Source organism: Pantherophis guttatus, chromosome 1 (assembly GCF_059756535.1).
Source record: "Pantherophis guttatus breed Tessera chromosome 1, ASM5975653v1, whole genome shotgun sequence".
Classification (NCBI taxonomy): domain Eukaryota; kingdom Metazoa; phylum Chordata; class Lepidosauria; order Squamata; family Colubridae; genus Pantherophis; species Pantherophis guttatus.
The window spans coordinates 293359482-293387229 of NC_142063.1; the positions used below are offsets into that span (position 1 = coordinate 293359482).

General features: G+C 39.5%; 1 protein-coding gene across 8 annotated transcripts in view; it reads left to right on the top strand.

Annotated features, from left to right (window-relative positions):
• The window catches only part of CDC42BPA (CDC42 binding protein kinase alpha), a 143910-nt gene that overhangs the window by 40802 nt on the left and 75360 nt on the right, over positions 1–27748 (top strand). For all 8 annotated transcript variants that reach the window (XM_034427949.3, XM_034427953.3, XM_034427951.3 and 5 more), the window contains exons 3-7: positions 4699–4782; positions 6059–6154; positions 7058–7206; positions 23355–23448; positions 26693–26893. In XM_034427949.3, coding sequence (XP_034283840.1) covers positions 4699–4782; positions 6059–6154; positions 7058–7206; positions 23355–23448; positions 26693–26893 — 624 coding nt within the window. The remainder of the gene's footprint in view (positions 1–4698; positions 4783–6058; positions 6155–7057; positions 7207–23354; positions 23449–26692; positions 26894–27748) is intronic.

Genomic DNA, 27748 nt, shown 5'->3' on the forward strand with positions numbered 1-27748 from the left:
TTATAAATGCCAGTTATGTGCTTCCCATTCAAAAATACAAGGATGCTATGAGCCATCATTCATACGCTGCTGCTGTGACAACCAAAAACAATTGGTCCTGGAATTAACAACAAAGCAAAGCCATGAACAAGTGACAGGCTCCGGTTTCCTTTTGAAGTCCTGATGACCTGAATACAGAATTGCCCAGTTCAGCCACGCATGACTGAGGAAACTTCTGTTGTTTTATCAATTATTTTTATTTTTATTATCATTTCACACAAATTCATGATTTAAGGGGAATCAGAGTACCATAAAGTTTTAGATCCTTGTGAAAATGAAACATCTTTTCCCGCATTTTATTCATGAGTTGCAGGTTTCGCTTACTGAAACCCCTTATAGATTGAAGAATGATAGGCTCCAAATACCTTGTCCACATACCTTTTGCAGTATGGAATTCCACCATCAGCTGTATTAGCTCTTAGGGTAGTATTTGATGCAATGACATTTCAACTCTTGTTGGATTTTTATCTTATTCTTAATTAACATGGAGTAATGAAAATTTGAAAATAGCAAAACAATTCATTTGTTTGAGGAGATACCGATAGATAGATAGATAGATAGATAGATAGATAGATAGATAGATAGATAGATAGATAGATGATAGAATTTTATCTGTCTGTCTAATGTATATAGTTGCTGTCTCATTGGGTGGGAGGAGTACAGTTAAAGGCAAAAGAAACAATTCTGTAATTAAAAACATGGATCAGTACTATTAATGACAGAGTAGTAACAGAATTATTGTTGTGGGCAATGCAGCCATTATAGTTCCTCACGCAGTCAGCCAGATATTCAGACTGGATTTGGCATTTTTTTCCATCTATCTAGTCTTTCCCAAGGATCTGGGGTAGGCAGATGTTGATGTTTATGGTGTTTCAAAGTATTGTCGCAGGATATAATTATTGTTAAATTTATTTGCCGCCTATCTCGCCATAGGGTTACACCAGGCAGCTTACAACAATAAAAAAATGGGGGGAAAAAAGGAAGTAAAGAAATAGAACAATAAAATAAAGAAAAAGAAATATATCATATATCAGTATGATCATCTCACTAACTCACCATTTCCCTGAGATTCCCAAATCTGTTGACACAACTATGTTTTGGGGAATTCTGGAAGGATGTCAAGGATGGAGTCTTAGGGCAAATCCCATGTCAGAAAAGTGTTCTTCCAAATATTCTTCAAGGGCTGCCCCATGTAGAGCACATTGCAATCATCCATTCAAGAGGTGACAGTAGAACAATCAGGAGGTGACTAGGGGATGATTGCAGAACCTCCTGATCCAGGAATGGGCGCAACTGATTTACAGTATGAAACTGTGGGAAGGACACCTAGTCACGACTGCCACCTGCTCTTTGAGCAGGAGTCACAAGTCCAGGAGGATTCCCAGTTTGTGCAACAGCTCAGGAGAAAATAGCAGACAAGGAATGCAAACCAAACAGAGTCTCTGAAAGATGTTTTTCCTAATTAGTTTTGCTTTTAACATGAGCACACAGAAGGATAGTAAAAATTCAGTTCAAGGTTCCAGTAGTCAGGTCAAGGATATCAGTCCAGATGTCAGAATTCCATAAGCAGTATCCACATAATCATAACACAAGAGCCAGAGATCAGGCAGGAACAAAGGATCATGGATCAGTGCTGTTTCTTAAATCAGGATTGCGTTGACTTTTTTGGCAACTGCATCACTGATCATGCTGACCAGCCTCTGGTGATTCTTATAGATCAAATAATAGCATTAAATGATACTTATTTTTTATTGTTTGTTGAGCAATATCAAGAATGTCACTTGTCCTGAAATGCAGAAATAGTGTATAGATATGAGTTGGCAGCTCAAAGTGTTTAAAACTTCCTGAAATATTAGAATATTAGATGTGCATTTTATAAAATCATAAGACTATAGTAACTGTTTATAAACTGCTTATTAGAATGCACTAAATTAGATGTACAAGAAAATAAGACATCAGTGTCAATCATTTTGGAATCTACTATATAGTTTTTAGACATATCTTTTTAGGAGGAAACAGAAGGGGCGGAAAATTCTTACATCAGATAATATTGGCCCTTCTTGGATAAAGACAAAGAAGAAATATCCCAGTTGTACTTATATAAGTTATATTACTGGAGCTGCATTAGTTAAGGGAAGAAAGCCTGAAAAAAAATAACAGTCTATTTGGTAGGATTGAATCAAGATAAAATTGCTGTTCAATCAAGCTTTATCAAATAATGTATATTAGACTATAAATTAGAATCTTTGAACTGTGCTCAGTACATGGCCTTAATTAATCCTTTGGAGGGGAGACGTCAGGTGAGGATGTGAGTAACTGATTTATATTATCCATAATTATTTCGGCAGCTGAAGGCTTTGATGGTATTTTCTCTATTTATTGTAAAGTAGAAGCACTATATTTTCAGCTTTATTTTTCTAATCCTGATTATAATTACTTGTCTCCTGTTGATTTTTGCATGTGTTTGTTTTCAAATAATTGTACCATGTTGATTTAGAGATTGAAGTTTAGTAAATAAGAAAAAGGAAAGAGCTAAAAATGATACTATTATTCTTGTGTTTGGGCATCTTATCAGAAAGTTGAGTAAAGTGTAGCAAAACTGTCAGACACAAAATTCTTAGGACATAAAGACCCTCTATGTATAGCTCTGCATAACTAGACTCTCATTTCCCCCTCCTTTTTTAAAAAGCTTGTTTGAGATTGTCTTTTCTAATTTTTAAACAGTTTCTTTTAAATTTAAACATTATTTTATTTTCTGTATGCACATTTCTAGAAAAATAAATAAAATGACCGCTTTCATAGAACAAAATGTAAATCTTTTAAATAACTAAATATATTAGTTATAAATATACTTTAATATCCCCGTTAAGAAATCTTAGTTAAATGTGAATTAATTACATGAATACATAAAATGTAATGTAACATAATCTGTTTTGCTTATGAAAAATGTGTACTTTTGAAGCTTCCCACCATTTTTCCTTTTTCTCTTTTTTATATGGAATAAAAATAAAATAAGCTCACTTTCGCAGTTACATCTCTCTGTGTGGGTACTGTGTTCTGTTTTGTATGTGTCTTTGACATGTCAGAGTCATGTCAAAGACAATTTATGATCAAAGTATGAACTTGTTATTTGAGCTCAAGCTTGGACTAGAAGATAATATATTATATAGTTCTTTGGAATGACTAGGTTTATTATCCTCAGAACTGAATTTTACTAAAACAAGAAAAATGATCAATGTTGTATTTAGAATAAAGGTTCCCCATGTCTCCCCCACCTCCCCCCCGGTCACTTATTTTAAGACTTTATATTATATTTATTGAAAGGTAATTATTGAAAGGACATGCCTGTGGCAATGCTTTCACTAAAAATCTCCCTACATAGCAATGTCACCATGTGTCTTTTGCTTCCACACATATAATTTTCTGTACAGAAATCCAGATGGGCAAAGGAATTAAGAGCCTTTTCAAAAGGTTTATGTATAATGGAGACAGCAGGAGCCACAGACGGATTGTCCTCTTAAATTGTATAGCTGTACAACAAGTTTCAATTGGCAGTTACCTGGATCAAGGTCGGATTTGGTTTGGCTTGGGCCTAGATTTGAACCTGCTCGGGCTGTCTTAGAGGCTGAAGTAATGGGCCAGATGATGGGCCATGCTTGTTACCCTGGCTGTGCTAACCATGTTTGCCATGCCTTTGGGCCTGGTGCCGACTGCGCTTACTGTTTCTGTGGCCACTCTGTGTAGTGTATTCTCTCTGCTGTTGGCATTTCTCCTCCAATGGATTTTTTTCCTTTGTAGAGTTTGCTGGCAGCTGTATTAGAAGGCTGGTTGGAGGGCCTTGGCATGGAGGACTGGGCATTTGCGGCTGGTTAACATTGCTGAAGGACACTTAAAGCATGCCAATAATGGAGGCATTTGCTTAATTGTGTTCTTTTTATCTAATTATAGGATTTTTGTGGGGAACAAATGAATTTTTCAGTCATATTTGTGCAGAAAGGTCAAGAGGGTTCACAAACGTTTAAGCTCCACTATATAGGAAAAATGTTAAAAATTGTAATATATTCTGTCTGTTTTGGTGAAACACGAGTATTGCTCCATGTTGATATACAGATAGTCCTTAACGTATGACTGTAATTGAGTCAGAATTGTACTCATAAGTCATGGCGGACATTAAATAGATCATCATGTGATTGCACACAATATTATGACCTTTTTTGCAGTGGTCATTAAGTGAAGACTGTGGTTTTTAAGTTAGCACAAAGGTTGTTAAACTGGTCCATTTTTTCCAGTGGGCTTTTTTGCTAGAAATCAGAAGTAAATACTGGAAACTGGCAAAAGCCACCAAAAATCATGGTCATTTGATTGCAGAATGCTGCACACAGCTGTAAATGCAAAATGGTTGTCAAGTACCCAAAATGTGATAATCTGATTGAGGTGAAGATGTGTGGCCATCAGAACTTCAAAAATGGGTTGTAAGTAGTTCTGGGGAGGTCCGTCATAGCTTCAAATGGTTGCTAAACAACTAGTCATTAAGTGAGGACTACCTGTATTTCTTTATAACTAAAATAACTTGTGGAATTATAAATGCATCAGCAGTGGCATTCTGAGACATTAATATTTTATGCCCACTTTTTTAAAAACATAATTTAATTTTTGCAGGTTGCTGTTGTGAAATTAAGAAATGCAGATAAAGTATTTGCCATGAAAATATTAAATAAATGGGAAATGCTGAAAAGAGCGGAGGTAAGACTCAAGGAATGGTCAAGTGGCTATTACGTTTGTGATTTTTTTTCTCTTTTAATTAGAATCTGAAAAGCTTGAAAGAAAAAAACCAGATTATTTCTAAATGCAATATATCTTAAAAGAGTATGAAATATTACAATATGTTGCTGAAATAGTTTTCATTTTCATAATTTATTTCTGTTGAATGGTCTATATCAGTGATTAACCTTTTTAGTGCTGAGTGCCTAAAGCGTACGTGCCCAAACCCCCAAAATGCAATGCGAGCACACACACACACCCCGCAAATGTACCCCGGCCCCCCATGCCCCGTTTTGACTTCCAGGTTGGTGCAGGAGACTTTCCAGGCCAAAACAGGGCACAGGGGGGTTGCGGCATCTGTTTGGTTCATGCTGTTGGATTAGAATCATCTGCACAGTGTCCAATAGATGATTGACAAAGTCAGCTTTTTAACAAGAAATTAAATGCTTACTGTATTCCTACGTACTTTTTTGATGCTGCCAAATCTGTTTGGGAAGACAGCCATCACTTACTTATTGACCTTTGCCCCTTGTAGTGGTTTAAATCAAGATGGAAAATCATATTAAATAAAGATTTTTGATACACCAAAAAAGTACTTCTGCCTAAATTTATTTAATTTTAATAGGAAAAAACCTGTTACATTTCTTCTTTGAGTTTTTTTTACATTTTTTTTACATTTCTTTTTAGTTCTGGTGGGATTCTTAATTGTGGGTTCTGATTGTCACAAATATTAATTCCATTATAACAGTACAATACAGATCATTCAATGAATCCAACTGTTGGTAAATTCAGAATACATAGTCTCCTACCATAATAATTGTCTTTTCTCTTATATCAAATTAATTAAGAGAGAGGAAAAATACCATTCTGATGGTGTTTTTACTATGAATTTACTATGTGGCAACCCAGGATAGGGTGTTTTTGATATTAGTACCCCGACTTGAGACATTAGTAAATAATTATTTACTTAGACTTTTAACTGAAACTGTGTATAGTAGCTGTGTTTCATGGTTCTTGCCATTCTGGTTTTTAATAAGCAGCTGTAGCTTTCCAAGAACTAATGATACACTTTTATGACTTAAAAGTAATTTTATTATTTTAGCCACATTTTATCCTTGCTTTGGATTATCATAGTTGCAATGAAAAATTAATTTTTATATGGCAATCCTTTTTCCTCTATCTTCAGTATTATTGTTTAAATAAAAAGAACTCTAAATGACTCTATATTTTGCTTATAATAATTATATTTATCCTTTAGACAGCTTGTTTTCGAGAAGAGAGGGATGTTTTGGTGAATGGGGATAATCAGTGGATTACAACATTGCACTACGCCTTCCAGGATGAAAATTATTTAGTGAGTATTACTTAAAAGTAATCTTAGAACATAATGTCTAATTTTAATTTACCTGTTTACTGATAACTAAAATAGTTAAGTGGCAAATATGCTGCCGTGCCACCTATAAGCAGTTGTTAATCATTCCTATGAATAGACAAAGAGGTATATCTTCTGTATTATCTGCACACAATTTCACGATGGAGAAAGCACATCAAAGCACATCACATTACTTCTAGCAGGATTTAAAAGCCACAAGTGGCCAGCTTCTCATGGCACAAGAAGTTAGTCACTTGTGAAGTGCTAGAGTAGTGTGACCCAATTATTTTTTAAAAGGTTATGTTTGAATATTATGTATGAATGTAATGACAGTTTCAAACATCTGCCCGTCTTATTCCTTTTTTTAAAAAAATGCTGCAGTCAAAATATATCAAACCTTAGTAATATATGATCACAAGAAATGATGAGAGTGGATTTTTTATAAATCAACTATATGTAAATTAACTATACTTTTAAAGTTGCCTTTTTGTATATTTTTGAACAGAAGCATGACATTTATGTCTCACTCCAGTCTCCCAAGTGATTAGATATTGCTATGCTTTATTTTTTTTATTTTGTGGCAGGTGACAGATAGATATAGAACAATAAGCCATAGAATATGTTTTGTTAATAGCAAGGCATTTCTATAGTGTTTTGCTCCAGCATTATTGCACTTCTAATATAGTCTTTCTCTAGAAAAGAAAAATATGGGGATGAGCAAAGATTTTGAAAGAGGTGTTATATAATGGAGGATATACAAAGAAATTATTTCCAGAAGATTTACCTTGCCCTAATCATACTGAGAAAGCAGCTCTTGGTCTTATCCTGTTTGTTATATTTAGTGCATATTTGTTTTTCTTTCAAAATTGTTTTCTATACTCCTAGTACCTCGTTATGGATTATTATGTTGGTGGAGATCTGCTTACCTTGCTCAGTAAGTTTGAGGATCGGTTACCTGAAGAAATGGCTCGCTTTTATTTAGCTGAAATGGTGGTAGCAATTGATTCTGTACATCAGCTACATTATGTCCACAGGTAATTATTATCAATAGATCATACTTCCCATTGTGAATTAGTCTCTGCTGTTTTAATTAAAGTGGTGTTTATAAAGAATTAAATCTTTAAACATTAGCTTAATGAGGATAGTATTATCTATTAATATATAGTGCTTTTGACAGAAATTGATGAACAATTTTGTTGAAGATTTTTAACATATGAGCCTTTGTCAAGTCAGATTGCAAGTCATTTATAGCTACAGCCATATATACAAGATTTTCATTCATATTTCATTAGCTTCATTACTCTAGAATGAATACATTAGTTTGCATATATGTTTCAAACAAGTGGATTGGTAGTTTTGTGAGATAAATATGCAATTATAAATAGTCTTAAACATTCTAACAATATTCTAGTGTATTTGTATTGCTCAGCACAATATATACAAATATAATTTTTAAATATTTTCTTGGATTCCTTATATAATAATTAATTTGGATATGTACAATAAACAGCCAAAAAATGAAGTTTTGATATGAATTTCTGCAACTAAATTTAGGAGAATAATTTTTTTTCTTATTTTCAAGAGAGTGGATTATGATAATCTAATTTATCATGCTGATTATAGACCAGAAGGAATTGATAACCTGAAAGATTCAAGATATATTAGAAGTCTAGTTATATACAAAATGCACAACTCTATATATCTCTTGCCCTACTTTTTATACTTTATTATGTATAATTTTTTATTTTACTTGTTTCTTTGTTTGTTTCTTTGTTTTAAAGTGTCACCTTGTTCTGGATAAGTTGTATTCAGGTTCATATCTTTAAAATTCTCCTGAATCATATTTTCTGCTCCTTTGCCCCTTTTATTTGTACATGATTGATGATAAGGCATAATACATTTTCCTGTAAATTCTTTTTGTTTTGTCAAGTAAAAAACAAACGACTAAAATTCTCAAGCATCTGATGTTGCTATTATCTTATTTTATTTAATACTTTGATTTATGTGTTTTGCTACAGAGCTCCTAACTGGAAATATATACATACATTTAGCTGAACATGCTTACAAATAATTTTGCATATACTTTTCAGAATGTTTTGGTTCAGACTTGCATACACCTCAATGTTTTTTTCCTTGTTTACTCGGTTGTACAAAATGTTAAAGGATCTAGAACCCAGTCTTAGGAGAAAGAAATGAAAATCCTGGACTTAGTTTGAACAAGGAAAACTAAAGAAAGACACGGTGGCTTAAAAGAAAAGCAAAGAGGAAAATAAGAACTAGAACTTCAGAAAAGCACGTCCCAGAAAAACTTCAGAAGAAACTCCATAAGAAGAATAGGGAAATAGATTATGTGCCATCATATTGGCGTCAATATTTAGCAGTCACATAGATTTTTTTTGGTATGATGATCTCTCTAATCTTGCCCTTCATGTCTTACAATGATATACCCATCAACACAGTCCTGTTGGTTGTCTTCTTCTCCCCTTCCACCTTTCCCAGCATTAGAGCTTTCTTCTGAGAACTGGCTCTTCACATAATGTGTCTGAAGTAGGAGCTGGATCATTTGTGCCTCAGAACTTTTGACTTGTTCAATGATCAATTTGTTTGTTTTCTTAGCTGTCAAGGGTATTCTCTGCAGTCTTCTTGGACACATAATTTCAACAATATCAATACTCTTCATATGTTGCTTCTTCAAAGTCTAACTTTCACTTCCATAGGGTTCTGACCAGGGGTGGGTTCTATTTACCTTTACTACACCGTTTGCAACGCGGCTGCACGCATGCTTCTGCGCATTCACAGAAGCTTCCTGATGACGTCGGGGTCGGTGGGCAGAGCCTCCTGCCGGTTTTACTACCGGTTCTTGCGAACTGGTCCAAACCGGGGGCAACCCACCACTGGTTCTGATCAGAGGTGGTATTCTGGAGAACTGATAGCAGAAATTTTGAGTAGTTCGGAGAACTTGTAAATACCACCTCTGACTGGCCCCGCCCCCATCTATTCTCTGCCTCCCGAGTCCCAGCTGATCAGGAGGAAATGGGGATTTTGCAGTATCCTTCTCCTGGAATGGGGAGGGAATGGAGATTTTAGTATCCTTCCCCTGCCACACCCACCAAGCCACCAAGCCACGCCCATCAAGCCATGTCATGCCCACCTAGCTACGCCCACAGAACCAGTAGTAAAAAAAATTGAATCCCACCACTGGTTCTGACCTTTTGTAGGTATAAGCACATTGTAGCATCTGAATACTTTTTCCAAGGCCTTCATGACTACTCTACCAAGTATTGGTCTGTGCATATTCCTTGACTGTCTGTTCCTTTATTGTAGCATCTGAATACTTTTTCCAAGGCCTTCATGGCTACTCTACCAAGTGTTGGTCTGTGCATATTCCTTGACTGTCTGTTCCTTTATTGGTAGATATTGGTAGATATTAGCCTTTTTCTTTGTCTGGAGATATTTAAATGCAGCCAGGCTGCTATTTGCATCCAATATTGTAATTTCCGCATTGAGTAGAGAATTGAAAGAGAGTAACTCCACAATGTCTTTTAACTGAGGGAAAGAAAAAAAATATTATAACTGAATGACAGATATTTTTAGTCATTTCTTCAGCAGAATGATGTGAAGATTGTGACTTTTTAGAGCCAGAGTTTTTAAAATCTGGCAAGAAACTATTGTAAAAACAATATAAACAAGGGAATCCATGAATATTAAGAACTAATTATTATATTGTATGGAAGAGAATGAAACTGAAAAGAGAGTTAATGTAAGGGGGGGAAACTGCCTTCCAATTTGTCTGTATATTGGAACAGAGAAATTTTGTTACCACAGGAGTTTTCCTTTTTAAGCAATTATTTCACTGCTACAAGTACATGCCAGTGTAATATTTTCCATATTCAGATAGTTAAGTATTCCACAATTAGAATAACAACTAGTTAGATTAGGTCTTTGCAGGCATGCTTCTTATTTTGCTTATATTTTTTTCATAAGACTGCCTGTGCTTTTCTATTTTTTTTGCAACTTTGCCAATACACTGTATTTTCCTGTTTCACAAATCTCTTTATATCCAAAATGACAGTTTTTATCACTTGGATTTCAGTTAACAAAAATCATGTCAATAAAGCAAGGTTTTCCCCCCTCAAAGATTTAAATCTGCATCCCCCCCCTTTTCCGAGATACATGACTTATTTCCAGTTTATTTTATTTAATAAAGCTGTGCTAGTAGAAAGAGATGAAAAAACATATTGCCAGCTGTGCTGTTTTCTAGAGAAACAAACTGGCAGCTGCCCACTTACCAAAAAGGAAACATTTGCAGAATTATTAACTGAACTGCAGCTATAGTGTTCTGACAGCTTCCAGGGTGGTTTCTGCTGATCTTTAATATAAATCAAGTTCATGTTGGACATAGTATAAAAGGAATTGCTAAATAGTTAGCTTTCTAATTTTCAGCCTCTGTTTTGTAACCACACATTTTAAGCCACATATTAAGGTTTAAGCCACATTCAAGATAACAATGAAAATACTACTAAATTCAAGGTAATAAAAATGTATCAAAACTAAAAAAAGAGTGTCTAGTTTTAAAATAATGATCAATAAAACTCCAAATCATAATAATAAAGCAACTAATTAAATTGGCTTTTAAGACATTTCTAAAGTCCTGCAATAATGGATTTAAGACTTGTCATTAGAAAATCATCAATTTAACAAAGGGAACTGTGTATTCAATTTTAAACAGAGCACTGAGATTTTTTTTCTTAAAGTAGGCTTAACTTATCATTACCATTCTACTTCAAGTAAATAGAATGATGTTATCATCATTGGAGTAGAATGATGTTATCATTCTACTCCAGGTAAATCTGAGTAACTTTATTTCCTAGATAGCTAGAATATTTTTCAGAGACTCGTTAGATGCTCCTAATGCTCATCCCTGCCCTTCAAGAAGTGGATTACTAGATAAAGGATTGCTGGTTGGTTATTAGTGGATGGATAAGGGTGAAAATGCAGTGATGCAATGTATAAGGAAGAATATGGTTATTGTTTAAAAATTAGTCAAATTATAATTACTTTTTGTGTATGTTGTTAATCTAGCAATTATTAATGAAAATAAGACAAAAGTAAGAATCAATTGACAGAAAAGGTATAGTAAATTATTATAAGTAATGACTAAATGGACAGCTGCATCTGAAATATTTCCAAACAGAGAATATCTAAGAAGTGGAGAAAATAAAATATAAATTCTTACAGTAACAGTTATTCCACTCCACAGCCACTTATCTCTTTCAAAGGGACTGATTTACATAAACTAGACTTTCCCTTTGCTGGGATATTGGGAGGATGAATTAAAAGGAAAAACAAGTCAACTCCTTCTTAAAGAACTTTCTTGTTCACTTGATCGTTGTCCTTTTCATATTATTGTAAAAAGCAGAAATAGGCTAACTGTCTGGGCTCCAAAGATAATATTTCTTTGTGAGTTGGATAGATCTGGCTTCTTTAAAGAAAGTCATGATCACATTATTATGAAGAAATTATTTTGATTTCATTTGGGGTTGGGGAGAATTTTCCATAATATGGATACCACAGCACAGAAGGCCCAGAATAGTAAAATCTTTAGTTGAAAGGGAATATGCAGATAAAAGAATATAGATATAATAATTGTGTGAATAACTTTCGATATATTATAGTACTGATAGAGGGTTCCTTGGTACTCTCTAAGGCTGGTTGTTTTATTGCAGATATTTCATTATTTCATTATTTATTTATTTATTAGTCCAATTTATATGCCGCCCTTCTCCGTATTACCCAAACTAGGTAGCATCATCAGTACTGTTAGGGAATGGGGTTTGCTCTCAATTTATAATCTAGTGGCTTGCCCTATCAGTGTTGGTGGGAGTGGTCTTAGTGGTTCTTTGGTTGGATTGTTTATTGTTAGCTTGTTTAACATTTCCTTCATTGGGGTATTGTTTACTTCTTGATTGATAGTCTGATGTTAATCTTGGTGTTAATCTCTGCTCATCTAGGTGTTGATTGCTGGTGGGGAGATGTTTTTTTGCTTTTGCAGTCCTTACGCTGTATTTTATAGATGACTCCTGTTTTTTGTCCCGGTCTGCTGGGTCTTTTAGTTTACATAAAATGTTTTGGAGGGCTTTAATTGGTTTTTGTGCTATACTGATGCCATGTGATTGTAATAGTCTGTTGGTGGTTTCTGAAATGTTTTTATATATTTGTACCCTTATCTTTTTTACAGCCTGATTGTGCTCTTTGGTTTGAGTGGTAGGGCACTTTTTGATGAAGTTGCATTTTTTTTGGAAAATGTAGTATAGATGACCAGTTTTCTTTTTCTGATGTTCAGGGTTGCTCTGGTATGTTTTTGCTTGTCTAAATAGTGCTATTACACAGCTTCTCTTGTAGGAGGTTGAGTTATTCCTTTGGTATATATTGTAGTTTATAGCATTTATTAGGCCCCAAAACTAATTCCTATAGAGAAATGTTAGCATACTATGTGGACATCTATTTTAGCCATTTAGCAGAATTACTATGGTGCACAATCAAAACAGAAGAAATGCATATTAACATTTTATATCTATTTTGCTCATAGTTTTAATTTCACTTCCCTATTTAAACATATCTAATCCAGGCTGTTTTTTATTCTGCAGAATGCTTCGTTAATCATCCAGCTGCAACAACCAGTATTATTTAGTTGGAGTTTAGAAGTAATCTTTGAGTTATTACCATAATTGGGACCAAGGCAGTTGTTGTTTTTCCAAAAGGTCCAGAAGACCTGATTTTGTTAGTGAGTTTAGGGACCCCGGATGAGCTGGAGCTGATCAAGTGGTTGATCTGACAGTGTTATTTCTGCTATGGGGGCAGACGGAAGACTTTGGTTTTATGTTGTGTTTTTTTTTTAATGTTGTAAGACATCCAGAGTCACCTATGTATGCGTGAACAGCCATATAACTTTGTTTAATAAAAAAAGCACTTAAACTTATATACCACTTCATAGCACTCTCCAAGCAGTTTACAGAGTCAGCATATTTCTCCCCAACAATCAGGGTCCTCATGATAATAAATAACTCCCATCATCACCCATTCTTCCCACTATTCTATCCTATGGTCACATGTGGCCCCAGTAGACTAGTGTTGTTTGCTTCTTCAATTTTTTAAAAAATGCTGTAACTACTGCTGAATATTTAGTTTTCTTGACTGTTTATGACTGTGATGTCCTCAAGACATCTTTTGTCCAATTCTTTACCTTGACAACTTGTATTCTTAGAAATTTTGGGTTTCCTGTACCTTCTGCCTGCATTTCTGCACGATCCACGTCTGTGCTGCAGGTTTTCTGTAGCCAGTTGCAAAGTCACTGGCATTATGGTGGCCATTCATATTACCACTTGTCAGTTGTAGTGATCAGGAAGGCTCCTCTTTCTGTTGAAAGAAAGAAGGGGGGACAAGGTTCCAAATCTCAGTTTCCCCTACCATCCCCCAACTGTCTCTTTTCATTGTAGCTTCAGTTGTCTGTTTCTTTTTATAGCAAAAGCACTTAGACTTATATACCGCTTCATGGTGCTTTTCAGCCCTCTCTAAGCAGTTTTAGAGTCAGCATATTGCCCCCAACAATCTGCATCCTCATTTTAGCAACCTCGGAAGGATGGAAGGCTGAGTCAACCTTGAACCAGTGAAAATCAAACTGCTAAACTGCTGGCAGCAGGCAGTGAGCAGAAGTAGCCTGCAGTATCCATTTTCCTGTGCGCTGCTCCCACTATCCATGAATGGGTTAAATCCTTCAGCCTTTGGCAAACAACTGAGAGCAATTTAAAACTAAACTTCCCTTTCCCGGCTCCTTAGCCACACCCCCTATTCCCATGATACCCCAGTCTTCTCTCAGTTGCTGGCAAACGCTGAAGAGTTTTTTGGGAGCTCCTGAGTAGCACAGGTATTCCCTTTCCTTTAATTTGGTTTCCTTTCTTGTTTTGAGTTATTTTTCTTCCCTTTCCTAAGGGCGTTTAGGCTTTCTGTTATTTTTGATTACTTTGCCTCCGCATGCTGTTTCTTTTGTGTTTCTTTACGGATTGAATCGGGCCGCCCACGCTCGCTCCGCTAGCGCTCAATCCAGCCGGTGATTGTGTTTTCAAGCTCAGCTAGCCGCCAGAAGCCGCAGCGCGCCTGCTTCAAGCCTTGGAGTTTCAAAGAGTTAGCGGAGCGGTGCGCGGCAGTGGCGTTCAGCCAGGAAGCCTGCTGAGCCTGCCCTTCTCTCCCCTACGCTACAGAAAGAACTCTCTCTAGCTCCCTGTTTAGCGCGGTATCTGGTCGGACCCTCGGGCCGCCAGTGCAAGTCCGCTGCTCTAGCCGCCTCGTGGGACACTAGTCACGTGCGGCTGCCATTTTGACGGACCTCCGGGCCGCCATTTTGGTTGATTTGGCAGACGGTTTTCCCTGAACCACCAGGGGGCCCAACTGCACCACCCTTGGCCGGGTGTTAAGGAGCCAGCAGGACCAGTCCCCTCGGGGCGGTCTGCCTTAGAGAGAGGTTCTTGGGGAGCTGATTCAGCGCCAGGACACATGGGCAGTCATGGCTGACTCACAATTCTCCTCAGATCCGGAATTGGAGACAAGCCCACCTCGCAAGGGGGCTCAACAGTCTAAGAAAAGCTCGGGGAGGCGGTCTGGGAGCTCCAGCCGCAAATCCAAGTCTGCCAAGGCGCCTCCTACCCTGGACAGGGACGCCCTGAGGCGCCACCAGGCACTAGAGCGCCAATGTGCCAAGGCGCAGAAGGCGGCAGCTGCAGCCTCCAGTGCGGAACTGCACACCGGGGATGTGCCCCCCACACCATCCAGAGAACCGGAGTTGGCTATTTCAAGCCCTGTTCGGCTGGACCAGACCTCAGCGACCCCCAGGTCGGGTCAATTTCCAGAAGTCACGGTCACACCGCAACGGCTTCACCAGCCGGAGGTGACCTTCACTCCGATGGCAGCGGGGCTTAGGCCACAAGGGGGCTCAGGGCCAATCAACCAACCGGATTTTCAGGCCATGTTTTCCTCGGCGCTGTCATCCTTCTTGGCGGCCAGTTGGCAGCAGGCGTCTCAGCCACAGTTGCATCCTCTGGCGGCCCAGGGGTCGCTGCAACAGACTCAATTTCGCAACCACCATCATCAGGACCCCTCATCCTCGTCGGAAGAGTCTGATCAGGCAGAGGGGGGGGGCAGAGGATATCGAGTTCTCAGAAGATGAGGGTCTCATGCCAGACACTCCAGCCTTCACCGGGCTCTTTCAACCGGCGCTATTCAAGTCACTGCTCCACAAGGCCAGTCTCACGACTAACCTAGGAGTTCCAGGTGAAACCGCGTCAGCGGCGCCATCATCATCTGGGCCCCACGACGCCCTCTTCAAATCTTCCATTCCACAAAAGGACTGTGTTCCCTGCCCACAATTGTTCGCAGACGTAATCCAGAACCCTGGGGACAGCCGGCCTCGTTGACAACACCCAGTACCCTGGATAAGAAGCTGTATTGCTCAACCCTTGAGCTGGAGGAATTGCTGGCTCTCCCAACAGTAGACCAACCGGTGGTATTCCTCTCTTCGGCCTCGATGATCTCCACAGAGGCCTTGGATGGTCTCAAGGCAGAGGACAAGAGAATGGAGGGGGTCTTTTGCAAGGCCCACCAGGCAGTGGCCTGGGCGATTTGCTCAGCAACAGCGACATCTTTCTTCAACAGAGCGGCCCTCATTTGGGTTAAACAAATGCAAGAAAGACTCCCTGCTGAGGACACCAGACTTCATCAGGACGTAAATAAGATAATTGCAGCCACTGAATATGCCGCAGACGCCTCGCTAAACTCAGCAAAGTTCGCATCAAGATCCTTAGCCTCCACTGTCACAGCCAGGAGGCTTTTCTGGTTACGGCCCTGGAAGGCAGACCTCAAAGTGAAGTGGAAGCTAGCTGCAGCCCCATACAAGGCTCCAGACCTCTTTGGGGCAGCTTTAGAGCCCGTCCTGGTCAAGGACAAGGACAAAAGGAAGGTGCTTCCGTCATCCCTCTGTCGACATGAGCGCAGATACTCCCCCTACTCATACCAACAGCGCTTTCGTCACAACACGGGGGCAAGAGGGGCCTCCTTTCACCGGTCCCAGTTCCAAGGGGGCAATAGAACACAGGACAGACAGCAGTTCAGAGACAGAGGCCGAAACCAGCAGTCCAAGCGTCCTTTCCGTGGAGCCGGCCCCAAAGCCACCAGGAGGGGAAAGTGACTTCAGACCCGCGGGCCCTATAGGGGGAAGACTCCTCCGCTTCCACCAACAATGGGCCCGCTCAACATCGGACTTGTGGGTAAGGCGCACGACTTCATCAGGCTTATACATCGAATTTTCCAGTCCCTCGCCCCGTCGCTTTCTCCGGGGCACAATCCCACAGTCCCAGGAACTCCAGGACCTAATGTCACAGGAGAGTGCCCATCTCTTGGAGATCAAGGCCATAGAACCAGTGCCACCGGACCAACACGGTGGGGGTTTTTATTCAAGCCTTTTCCTGGTCCCCAAGAACTCCAGAGGATGGAGGGGAATCCTGAATCTGAAGCGACTGAACCAGTCGGTGCAATACTGCAGGTTCAAGATGCATTCCCTCTGGTCCATTCTAGCCAGAGTGCGAAAAGGAGACTTTCTTCAGTCAGTGGACCTACGAGAAGCCTACCTGCATGTGCCTATCCACCCAGAGCACTGACAGTTCCTGAGGTTCGAGTACACGGGGCACCATTTCCAATACCGTGCAATGCCCTTCGGCCTCTCATCGGCACCCCGCACCTTCACAAAACTAGTAGTGGTGGTGGCGGCCAAACTCCGGGCGCTCCTGGTGAGAGTCCTCTGTTACCTGGATGACATTCTAATCCTCTCGTCCTCACAGGTCCAGGTGACCAGGGACAGGAAACTGGTCCTGGAGGCCTTCCAAGACCACGGTTTCACAATCAATCTCGAGAAGAGCCACCTCCATCCCTCCACCCAAATTCTCCACTTGGGGACAGTGATAGACTCGGCCAGAGGACAGGTTTTTCTGTCCCCAGACAGAGTTCGGAGCATCCAAGACCTGGTCCAGCAGATAACAGCAAGAAAGAAGGTACCACTACTTCAGCTGTCGTGTCTCCTAGGGAAGATGGTCTCCTGCTTTGGCATCATACCATGGGCACGCAGACATTTGAGGCCGCTCCAGTGGTTTCTCCTACCATTTCAATGGGCGGGAAAAGCCAACGCAAAGCGAGAAGTGAACCTCATCGTCCAGGTCCATCGATCTCTCAAGTGGTGGACAACCCGAGCACTGCTCAGGAGTTCCGACTTCCTGGAACCAAACAGGCTGGTTCTAACTACGGACACAAGCCTCCGAGGGTGGGGAGCACACCTTCTCAATCTGGTGGCACACGGCCAATGGTCCCCTCACGAACAGCTCAACAGCATCCACCTACTGGAGTTACGGGCAATCAGACTAGCTCTTCGCCACTTTCAAGCCACAGTTCAAGGCCAGCACATGTTGATTCTGACGGACAACATGTCAGCCAAGGCACACGTGAACAGAGAGGGAGGGACAAGGTCACGGCTTCTCATGCTAGAATCCGAAGCCCTGTTCGATTGGGTGGAACAACACCTCTCATCAATCAAGGCAGACCACATCTCGGGGTCGACCAATGTCAGGGCAGACTGGCTCAGTCGAGAAACAATAGACCAGGCGGAATGGCAACTCCACCCCAGCCTGTTCCAGGAAATCACTACCCGATTCGGGAAACCGGAAGTGGACCTGTTTGCGACTCCCAGCAACTCACAGTTACCTCGTTTTGTGTCTCGCTACCCAACTCCTCAGGCGGAGGATCACGACGCCCTTCGCTGCAAATGGCCAGAGGGCCTCCTGTACGCCTTTCCACCGATCCCGCTGCTGCGACTCATCAGGAAGCTGTTATTGGAAAAGGCCAACCTCCTGCTAGTGGCTCCAAACTGGCCCAGAAGGTCGTGGTACGCAGACCTGGTGGCCCTATCAGCAGACCGGCCATGGATCATCCCACCGCACCGGGTTGATCTGCGCCAGGGGGCGGTCATTCACCCAGAGCCACAGTGGCTACAATTAGCCGTCTGGCACTTGAGAGGGTAGTCCTAATGAAAGACAATTTACCGCACGCAGTCATCAATACCATCCAGGCGGCTAGACAGCCATCGACCTCGCGCATCTACGAAGCATCGTGGAGGGCGTTCTGCCACTGGGGGTCTCGCCATCATGTTGACCCCACGACAGCCACTATACAGGACATCCTGGGGTTTCTACAGGAGGGGCTAGATTAAGGACTGGCTCCAGCCACCCTGAGACGGCAGACAGCTGCCTTGTCTACAGTCATCACTTGCGCCCCATACCAGTCCCTGGCACATCACCCACTTATCAAAGGGTTTCTACATGGGGCCAAGAATCTGCATCCTCCCATGGTGCACCGATACCCCTCTTGGGACTTGCCGCTTGTTCTGCGAGCGTTGACCTGGCCTCCGTTTGAGCCATTGGAGTCACTGGCCCTCAAACATCTGTCTTTCAAGGTTACCTTTCTCCTAGCCATTACTTCGGCCAGGAGGGTCTCCGAATTAGCGGCCCTGTCCGTCCGTAAGGACCTGTGCGTCTTCAGAGACTCCACGGTGATACTGCATCTCGATCCGGCCTTCATACCGAAGGTGAATTCGTGATTTCATCGGGCTCAAGAGTTGATCCTCCCGGATTTCTGCCCATCACCTCGTGATAATAGGGAGAAGCGTTGGCACACCCTCAATGTACGTCGTGCCCTACGCCAGTACATTCGCAGGACAGCATCCTTCCGCCGCACAGAAGCGCTCCTGGTGTCGTTCATCCTGGCGTCCATGGGCCAGAAGATCTCGGCCTTGACGGTCAGCAGATGGATTAAGGCCTGCATCGCCCTGGCATATGATTTGGACGCCAGACCGCGACCGGGCAGGATCCTGCCCCACTCTACACGTAGCGCGGCTACTACGGAAGCCTGGGCCACACAGGCGTCAGTAGCAGACATTTGCAGAGCAGCCACCTGGTCTTCGCTGTTACCATTCATTCGCCACTACCGGATAGATGCCTATAATTCCGCTGAGGCGTCCTTTGGTCGCAGAGTACTCCAACGGGTCCTGGCTACGGAGGACAGAGGAGGCAGTCAGCTTCCCGCCCATGGAGTTTAAGCTTGGGTATATCCCATTCATGGATAGTGGGAGCAGCGCACAGGAAAATGGACGTTGTCTTACCTGAACGTCCGTTTTCTGGGCACTGCAAACACTTTCCATACCCCCCCCTAGAACATGGCTGACTGCCAAGGCGTGTTTAGCCTTCACTAGTTATGGTTGTTGTTTAATAAAGTTATGATTTTTTGTACCAGACCAAGTTTGTCATTTACTTTGCCTTCGTTCAGACTGGGGTATCATGGGAATAGGAGGTGTGGCTAAGGAGCCGGGAAAGGGAAGTTTAGTTTTAAATTGCTCTCAGTTGTTTGCCAAAGGCTGAAGGATTTAACCCATTCATGGATAGTGTTCGCAGCGCCCAGAAAACGGACGTTCAGGTAAGACAATGTCCATTCTAACTGCGCCACCACGGCTTTTTATGTCTGTTTAACTCTGTTCACTGTTCCCACAAGATTGAGAGAAATCTTCCATCCAGTGGGTTGTTCCACTTTGTTTCTATTTCTTTTCTTTTTTCTCTCTTTGGGCTGTTTTTTTTTTAATCCTTTGGGGCTTCTTTCCATTGATCCCTCACCTTGCTTTCTCTCAACTTGTGTGGCTACTTGGTACCCTACTGATTTCCTTCTTGCCATTGGTGGAAACGACCAAAATGACTAAAAAGGTGAAGTCACAAGCACTTTGCATTGACACAACCTGTGAAATATTTTAAAATTAATATGTTCCATCTGCAGATAATTGAGCTAAAGTTTATTTCCATCTCCTTTCTTTTTATTCTGAATATGTAGCATAGTTCTATACATACTTATTCAAAAGTTCCCTTGATTTCAGTATTACTTAATCTCATGTAACTATGTCTGGGATTAGACCTCAAGTCAATTTATTCATGTCCTTCAAATTCATATTGTACATGCATTCTGCATTCCCCATCCAATCCATGTATAAATGGTTGACCACCATCATAAAAACAAATAATAATGATTAACAGAAATTTATTCTGGTATGATTTGTAAAGTTCTTCACTTCTACAGATAGCAACAATCAGTTCATCTGTCATTCCCAGTGTTCTTCTATTTATAATTCAGAAAAGATTTACCAGTTGTGGCAAAATAGAATAGTGGCAGAGGTATTACAGTATCAGTAATGGGGTGAAATCTACTTACCTTCCCTACCGATTCAGAAGTGCACGCGCCGCGCATCACATACACCCTTGGACTCTCTGCACATGTGCAAACCCTTCTCCACATGCGCAGAGGATAAAAAACAGGTTACTTCCTGGGTAAAACCAGGAAGTAATGATGTGTGGGCGGAGCCTCGTGCCGCCATCGCTACTGGTTCTCCGAACCACCCGCTACTATCGCTACCGGTTCAGCTGAACCGGTCTGAACCGGTAGCATTTCACTCCTGATCAGTATCATATCAACAATTTATATCAATCATTAGTATCAACAATTTGTATCATAGCAGCTAAACATATTTTGTATTCCTCTATAGTTTCTCCTTTCAGGATTCATTTGACAGATGGAATTCTCAGATTTTTCTATTTATTTATTGACCAACAACTTCTTGTACAACACAAGTTCAGAAGCTCCTGCATGCCTTAATTAATAGATTGTACTTAATCTTTAGACCATGGTGAAGACTTATGGTATTGATATTAGCAAAAATATCACTTATATTTTTGGTAGCTAAATATTCATTCAAAACATAGCTATGTAATCAACTAAACTTCATAAAATATGGTTATCTCTGTTCCTTTTCTTCTCTGTCTTTCTTGCTCTAATTTTTACTTTTGAGGCTATAGTCAGACCAAGAATAAATGCTTATATTGTTAATGTGATGTAATTTCTGTAAAAATTATACAATAGATTTTATTTTTCAGCTTTCTAAATACAAAGTAGCTAGTTTAGAACCCTTGGTTTATGTTATAAAAAGCCTTCCTTCCTGGCCCATAAATAAGGCTTACCTAATTTTTACACTAAGGAAATACAGATAGTTCTCATTAGCAGCTGCCTGGTTTAGTGACTTTTCAGAATTACAATGGTGATGAAAAAGTAATGTTTATGATCATTCCTTGCATTTATGACCTTTGCAGGTCTGTAAAGCAAAGGAAAGCTGAAGTAAGATCATAAGCATGGTAGCAATTTCATTTAGTGACCGCTTCCACTTAATGACCAAGTTGCTGGTCCCAATTGTGGTCAAAAAGAGCTTCCTGTACAGGTAGTCATCGACTTACAAAAGTTCATTTAGTGACCATTCAAAGTTACAATAGCACTTAAAAAAGTTACTTATGACCATTTTTCACACTTACAACCGTTGCAACATGCCCATGGTTATGTGATTTACATTGGGATACTTCATAACTGACTCACATTTATGCCTTTGCAGAGTCCCCGAGTCATGAGATCCCCTTTTGCGACCTTCTGACATGTAAAGTCAATGGGGAAACTACATTCACTTAACAACCACGTTACTAACCTAACAACTGCAATGATTCGCTTAACAAATGTGGTGGGAAAAGTCATAAAATGGGGCAAAACTCCCCATTTCTCACTTAACAACATAAATTGTGATCGTAAGTTGAGGACTATTTGTACTTTGCAAAACTCAGTCTTGTTTAGCAACAATAATAAATCGCCTTCAATATATATCATCAGTCACATACCAACTATACTTCACACTATTAATATGGCCTAAATTAAGCTTGGAAGCAGCAGGATAAAAATCAGCAACAGGGAAGAATGCCCAGAGTACTCGTTTCTGAGGTGGAAAAAGATTCAAGAGGAATATGTTGTGCTCATGGAAAATGGAGGGTATTCTAGCAGCCCAGAGCATAGGTTTAATGGCTAATAGGTGAGGTGGGATGTTCTTTTCTAAGGTTGAGGTTGATGTGATTGTTCTGTACATAGATCTTTTCATTTGGTTATTGCATTTGTTTTCAAAGTAAAAGATGTGTCATTACCCAGATATGATAGGCTATAGTTCTCTTTACCTGCGCTCAGGTCAATGGAAAATTAAACAATAACTGAAGGATTGCATGCTGCTTCCTCTCCTGTACTCTATGTTATTGATAAGAAATCCAGGACCCAGATTGTTGGGGGCAATATCCTATTTAGTATACTGTCTTTGGTGTAAGCCACCCAGAGTCCTCAGAGAGTGGGCGGCATAGAAATATGAAAAATAAATAAATAAATAAATCAAAGTGAACAAATTAATGTAAAATATGACTCATAATGCGTACTTATTTTATAAATCTTACCCCTAGATTTGGATTTCTAGTTTGCTGTTGCTTCCTCTGCTAATAAAGATATCCAGGAAAGGTACTGTGAAGCAGCATTTAGAAGCTATAACACCTCTATATTTACAACCAAAATTATGAATCCAGTATGTAGGGAACACTTTATCATCATCAATAATAATAATAAAAAGAAACTAGAGAAGACACATTAAATAATCAACAACATCATTGAAGGAATAAAATTTACAAGGAAAGAAGAAAACAATGTACAACAATTATATTTGAACGCACTTACACTTATCTATCATACTCAGTGTATCTTATTTTGAAGCATTATATATTTTTCTGCCATACTTCAATAAATATTTTTTAAAATTTACAATGGAATATAAAGTTATTTTTAGAAAGTACTTTATGAAATCGCATGTCAATCTTAGAAGACATTTATGAAGTCCTCACCGACATAGGGCGTATATTTTGTAATATTATTTTTGATGCAGCACTTACATGCCTTACCTAAAAGTACAATTATTGCAGTTCTCTACTATTATATCAGTAATATGTAAATGTATATGGATTTTAATTGATGCACATTAATTGATAGAAATACATGTGATTCAGATTTCATCAAATCATGATTACTTTGCAATATGCATTTTAATTTCAGTTGTCCCCAAAGTGTTTGAAATGCAAAATATTTTATTAGACTTAAACTGATAAAATGAGACTTAACATGGAATGACCCAAATGAATTTTGTTCACAGGGATATCAAACCTGACAATATCCTGATGGATGTGAATGGACATATTCGGTTAGCGGATTTTGGTTCTTGTCTGAAGCTGATGGAAGATGGAACGGTAAATTAGGTTTTTTTAAATAAACTCAGTTAAAATGTAACTTCAGACATCTTTAATATTTGATCCTTGTGTTCTGACCTAGGCTCCCTTAACAAGCAGGAGGCAGGAATTACTGGCAAAACCTCTTTTATTTACACGACTGTGAATTACGTTCATTCACAGTCAGCAAGGTTTGTCCAAACAGTTTTTCAAAGTAATATTTTGAAAGATTGAGGACCTGGATTGTGGGGGCAATAAACCAACTTTGTATAGAACAACACTGCTTGGGGTGGGGGGTGAAAGCCCTAATAAGCAGGTATATACAAAAAAGTATGCAGGCTATTGCTATAATGCATTGTAAGCCGCCCTGAGTCTACGGAATCTACGGAGAAGGGCGGCATATAAATTGGACTAATAAATAAATAAATAAATAAATAAATATTTCTCAACATACCTTATTTTGTTTGGCAAGCTGCTACGTAAATTGTCTCCAACCGCAGTACAAGACAAAACTTGGAACAGAGTCCCTCAGAGTCACGAAATGAACAAATGGTTTCCTGCGAAAGCCCACTCCATTTGCTCCTCTTTTATTTCCTATGGGAGGGGCCAATTATCTCCAAGGTGTGGCCTTACTCCCGAGTTGACCCTGCTTTCTTAATTGTTCTTGTCTTCTTGCAGCTCTGCACATGCAAACACTGGGAATGGGCTCCAGCTATCTCTGCCTCGCTGCTGTCTATCTGCCTCTGACACAGAGCCCTTGTCAGAGCTTTCCCCAGCCCCCAGGACTGGCCCAAATTCCTCCCCATCCTCCTCACTGTCCAACTCTGCTGCCAGCTCTGCTGGCCACCGGCGGGCCACAACACCTTGTTAACCAATTCAGTTTTGGGATTATATTTGATATAAAGAAAAGTTGTTGGTTGCTAAATTATCCTTTTTGAGCAATTGTGTTGGAGCTATAATAGAAATCCATTTTAATTCTTTTGGCTGGATATTCTCAGACCGCTCAGCAAAACCTGGGCACTTTAACAAACCACGCTGCAGCCGAATGAAGCCTTAAGCAGGAAACAGGTTTATTTGTTCTCCACGTTTGCCGCAGACAATGCTGAGTTCAATATACGATAACACAAAGTCGGCGTTGGGATCTACCGCAACCCAACACCGTTTAAATAGCTGCGCCACTCAGTCATCCAATAGGCTATGCTTCCGGGTTTCCAGCTCCGCACTTGCGCAAGCTGCCACGTCACCTGGATGCGTCAACAGGCGGTAACAAACACCTGAACGGCCCCTATCCCAGCTGCAGGGTGACCATCCGCCTACCAAGCCTCTAGCACCCCCATCACCGTGAATATGCCCTTCCCCCCATTGCAGCCCACCATCCTTCCAGTATTGCATGGTGAGCTCAATACCTTTCCAGTATTGCATGGTGAGCTCTTTGCTTTGCTCTTATCCCCGGTGTGTCGAGCATGGGATGTCTCGACAGATATATTATAAGATTCATTCACTTTGCACTCCTTTTATGTTCCTTCACCAAATATTTTATTTTACCATCATTGTCCATAAATATTTAATAATTCCCATTATCCTGTGACTCTTCCATTTTTTATTGTATTTATATAGTTCTATATCGTTATACCTACCAAAGGTTTTGAGTAATATCTTTATTTGTTCTGTCAGTGATCTATTTCACCATATAATTTGGGTTCTGAGTGCATAATTTAGATGCTTTTATTGTAGAACTAACAAAACAGATATAATAATTGGTAATGAAGGAGGATACAGTATGTGGATTATAACAGTTAAGTGTCTTGGAATGAGGAATTGAGATTCGCAGAACGGAAGACAAAGTATCCTTTTTGGTGTCAATTGCCTGACATATTATTCAAGCTGTGAAGGGTCCGTTATAGCTGGAAATTAATCACATGAGAATTGGTGTATCAGGTACAACATTAATGTCAATATGCCAAGTATAACAGAATAATTTAATTTGTATTCTCCTGTTCTATAGCCACTATTATAACCATGATATTTTGACTGCATTTCTCTCACTGAAATAAATGTGGAGGATGAATATGTAGATATTTCCTTTCTTCATTTGTGTAGTGATTTTTTAAAAAGTACTTTATAATGTAGCACTATGACTGGACAGTTTTACAAAAATGTGTACTTTAAAGCTCTGTTGTTTTGATTACAGCCATTTAGAATTATATCACAGAATACAAATATACCATACCATCCTGGAGAACTTTCCTTCAGTTTCTTATGTACCTTTCCAATATTTTAGTGTAGCATGGATTGCAGAGTAACATGAAGCTCTGTACTCCTTTCTATAGATTTTGTGTCCTTAATCAACAGTTAGATATTGAAAAATACCTGCAGCCAGTTTTACTTTTTTTTTGCTGTTAATTAATAGAACTTGATTTTATTATTAAAGAATTTTATTTAGTAATAATGACCAAATATATCTATTAAGATACTTCCAAGCATGTCTTTTGAATATTTTAGCATTTTAAAATATAAAAACTTTCTAGTCCTACTTACTCCTTCTTACTGACTCAAACCTGTAATTTTTCTTGCAGTCTATCTCATGTAATGGTCTTCTCTGTGATTTGTGTTGTCTCACTATGTTTGAATGTTATTTGTATATTCTCTCCTGGTCCCTAACTTTGAATATTGAATCTAGATCTTCTTCTTCTTCTTTTTTTTTAAAGTGTCAAAACATGTGATAAATTTCACAAATCCTGTTTGCATTCTAAAAATACAGCTACTTGGTTTCTGCCAAATCTGTGATAAAATCCAGAGCCCGCTACTGCCTATTTGCAGCTATTTTGTGTGTGCTAGTATTTCCTAGCCATAACTCATAATTAAGTTAAATATCTAGTTCTATATCACTTGCTATTATTATTACTTTTTGTTTACATCACTCCCAAGTCCTGGCAAAATATTATAGATTTTTGAAAAAATTAAAAATGTGCAAAGTTTGTTAATACACTCTTTCAGTATTTGATACAATTGGAAGAAATACAAGATTGTATATTGAAGTGGAATTTTTCTTCACTGCAAGTTCAGGTACAGCATAACAGCTATAACTAATAAATGCCAGATTGCTAGTAGGATTTTTAATCTGTCATGGTGGAAAACATTCTTCTTTAATTCAATCTACTCACACCTATCACTACTTTAAATATAAATGGATCTGTTTCTATACATATAGAAACAGAAGTAGTGTTATGGGTAATGTTTCATTGTGAAATAATAATCCCTACAGGTTCAGTCTTCGGTGGCAGTTGGAACACCAGATTATATCTCTCCAGAAATTCTGCAAGCCATGGAAGATGGGAAAGGAAAATATGGTCCCGAATGTGATTGGTGGTCCCTTGGTGTTTGCATGTATGAAATGCTTTATGGAGAAACACCTTTTTATGCTGAATCTCTGGTGGAGACATATGGAAAGATAATGAACCACAAAGTGAGTGAGCTATCCTTGTCTGTAGAAATGAATGACAGCATCCAAGGAATCTAGAATTGTTTTGCTTAGTGATTCATTTATATTTATTTCTGCCTGTATTTAATATATTTCCTTTCAAAATGCATTTCTCATGTCAGCTCATGATAGAAAATAGTAAAAGGCACACCAGATTATGAAACTTGTAAATTAATTCAGTTAAGATATGTCTTTGAATTAATCAAAGAGCCGTGGTGGTACAGTGGTGAGAATGCAGTACTACAGGCTACTTCTGTTGATCACTGTCTGCCAGGAGTTTGGCAAATCAAATCTCACCAGGCTCAAGGTTGACTCAGCCTTCCATCGTTCCAAGATCGGTAAAATGAGGACCCAGATTGTTGGGGGCAATATACTGACTCTGTAAACCACTTAGAGAGGGCTGTAAAGCATTGTGAAGTGGTATATAAGTCTAAGTGCTATTGCTATTGCTAATATATTAATAGTTTTGCATATTTGATTTACTTATTGATTTACTTGACTTTAATCACCCTAACATTTTTATTGATATTCTTGTTGGTTAATGAATGGATTTTGGGTGAAATCTAATGAAACGGATTTTCTAGTGAAACTGCTTCTGAAAATGGATCAGATGGAGGGAATAGTGTCTCCTCCTGCCCCTATATAAGTTTCCATGTGTCCGGAAGAGTGAAAAAATTAGGAAAAGATCATTAGTGCAAACAAATATTGTTGTGAGGTTGAATTTCACCTTCTGAATTCTGTTTTTGAGTGCAGCCTCCAAAATTGCAACAGATAGAAATGCTTCATTTCATGTGACAAAAGAATAAATAACATTCTCAGGCAGTATTCATATTAATTGTA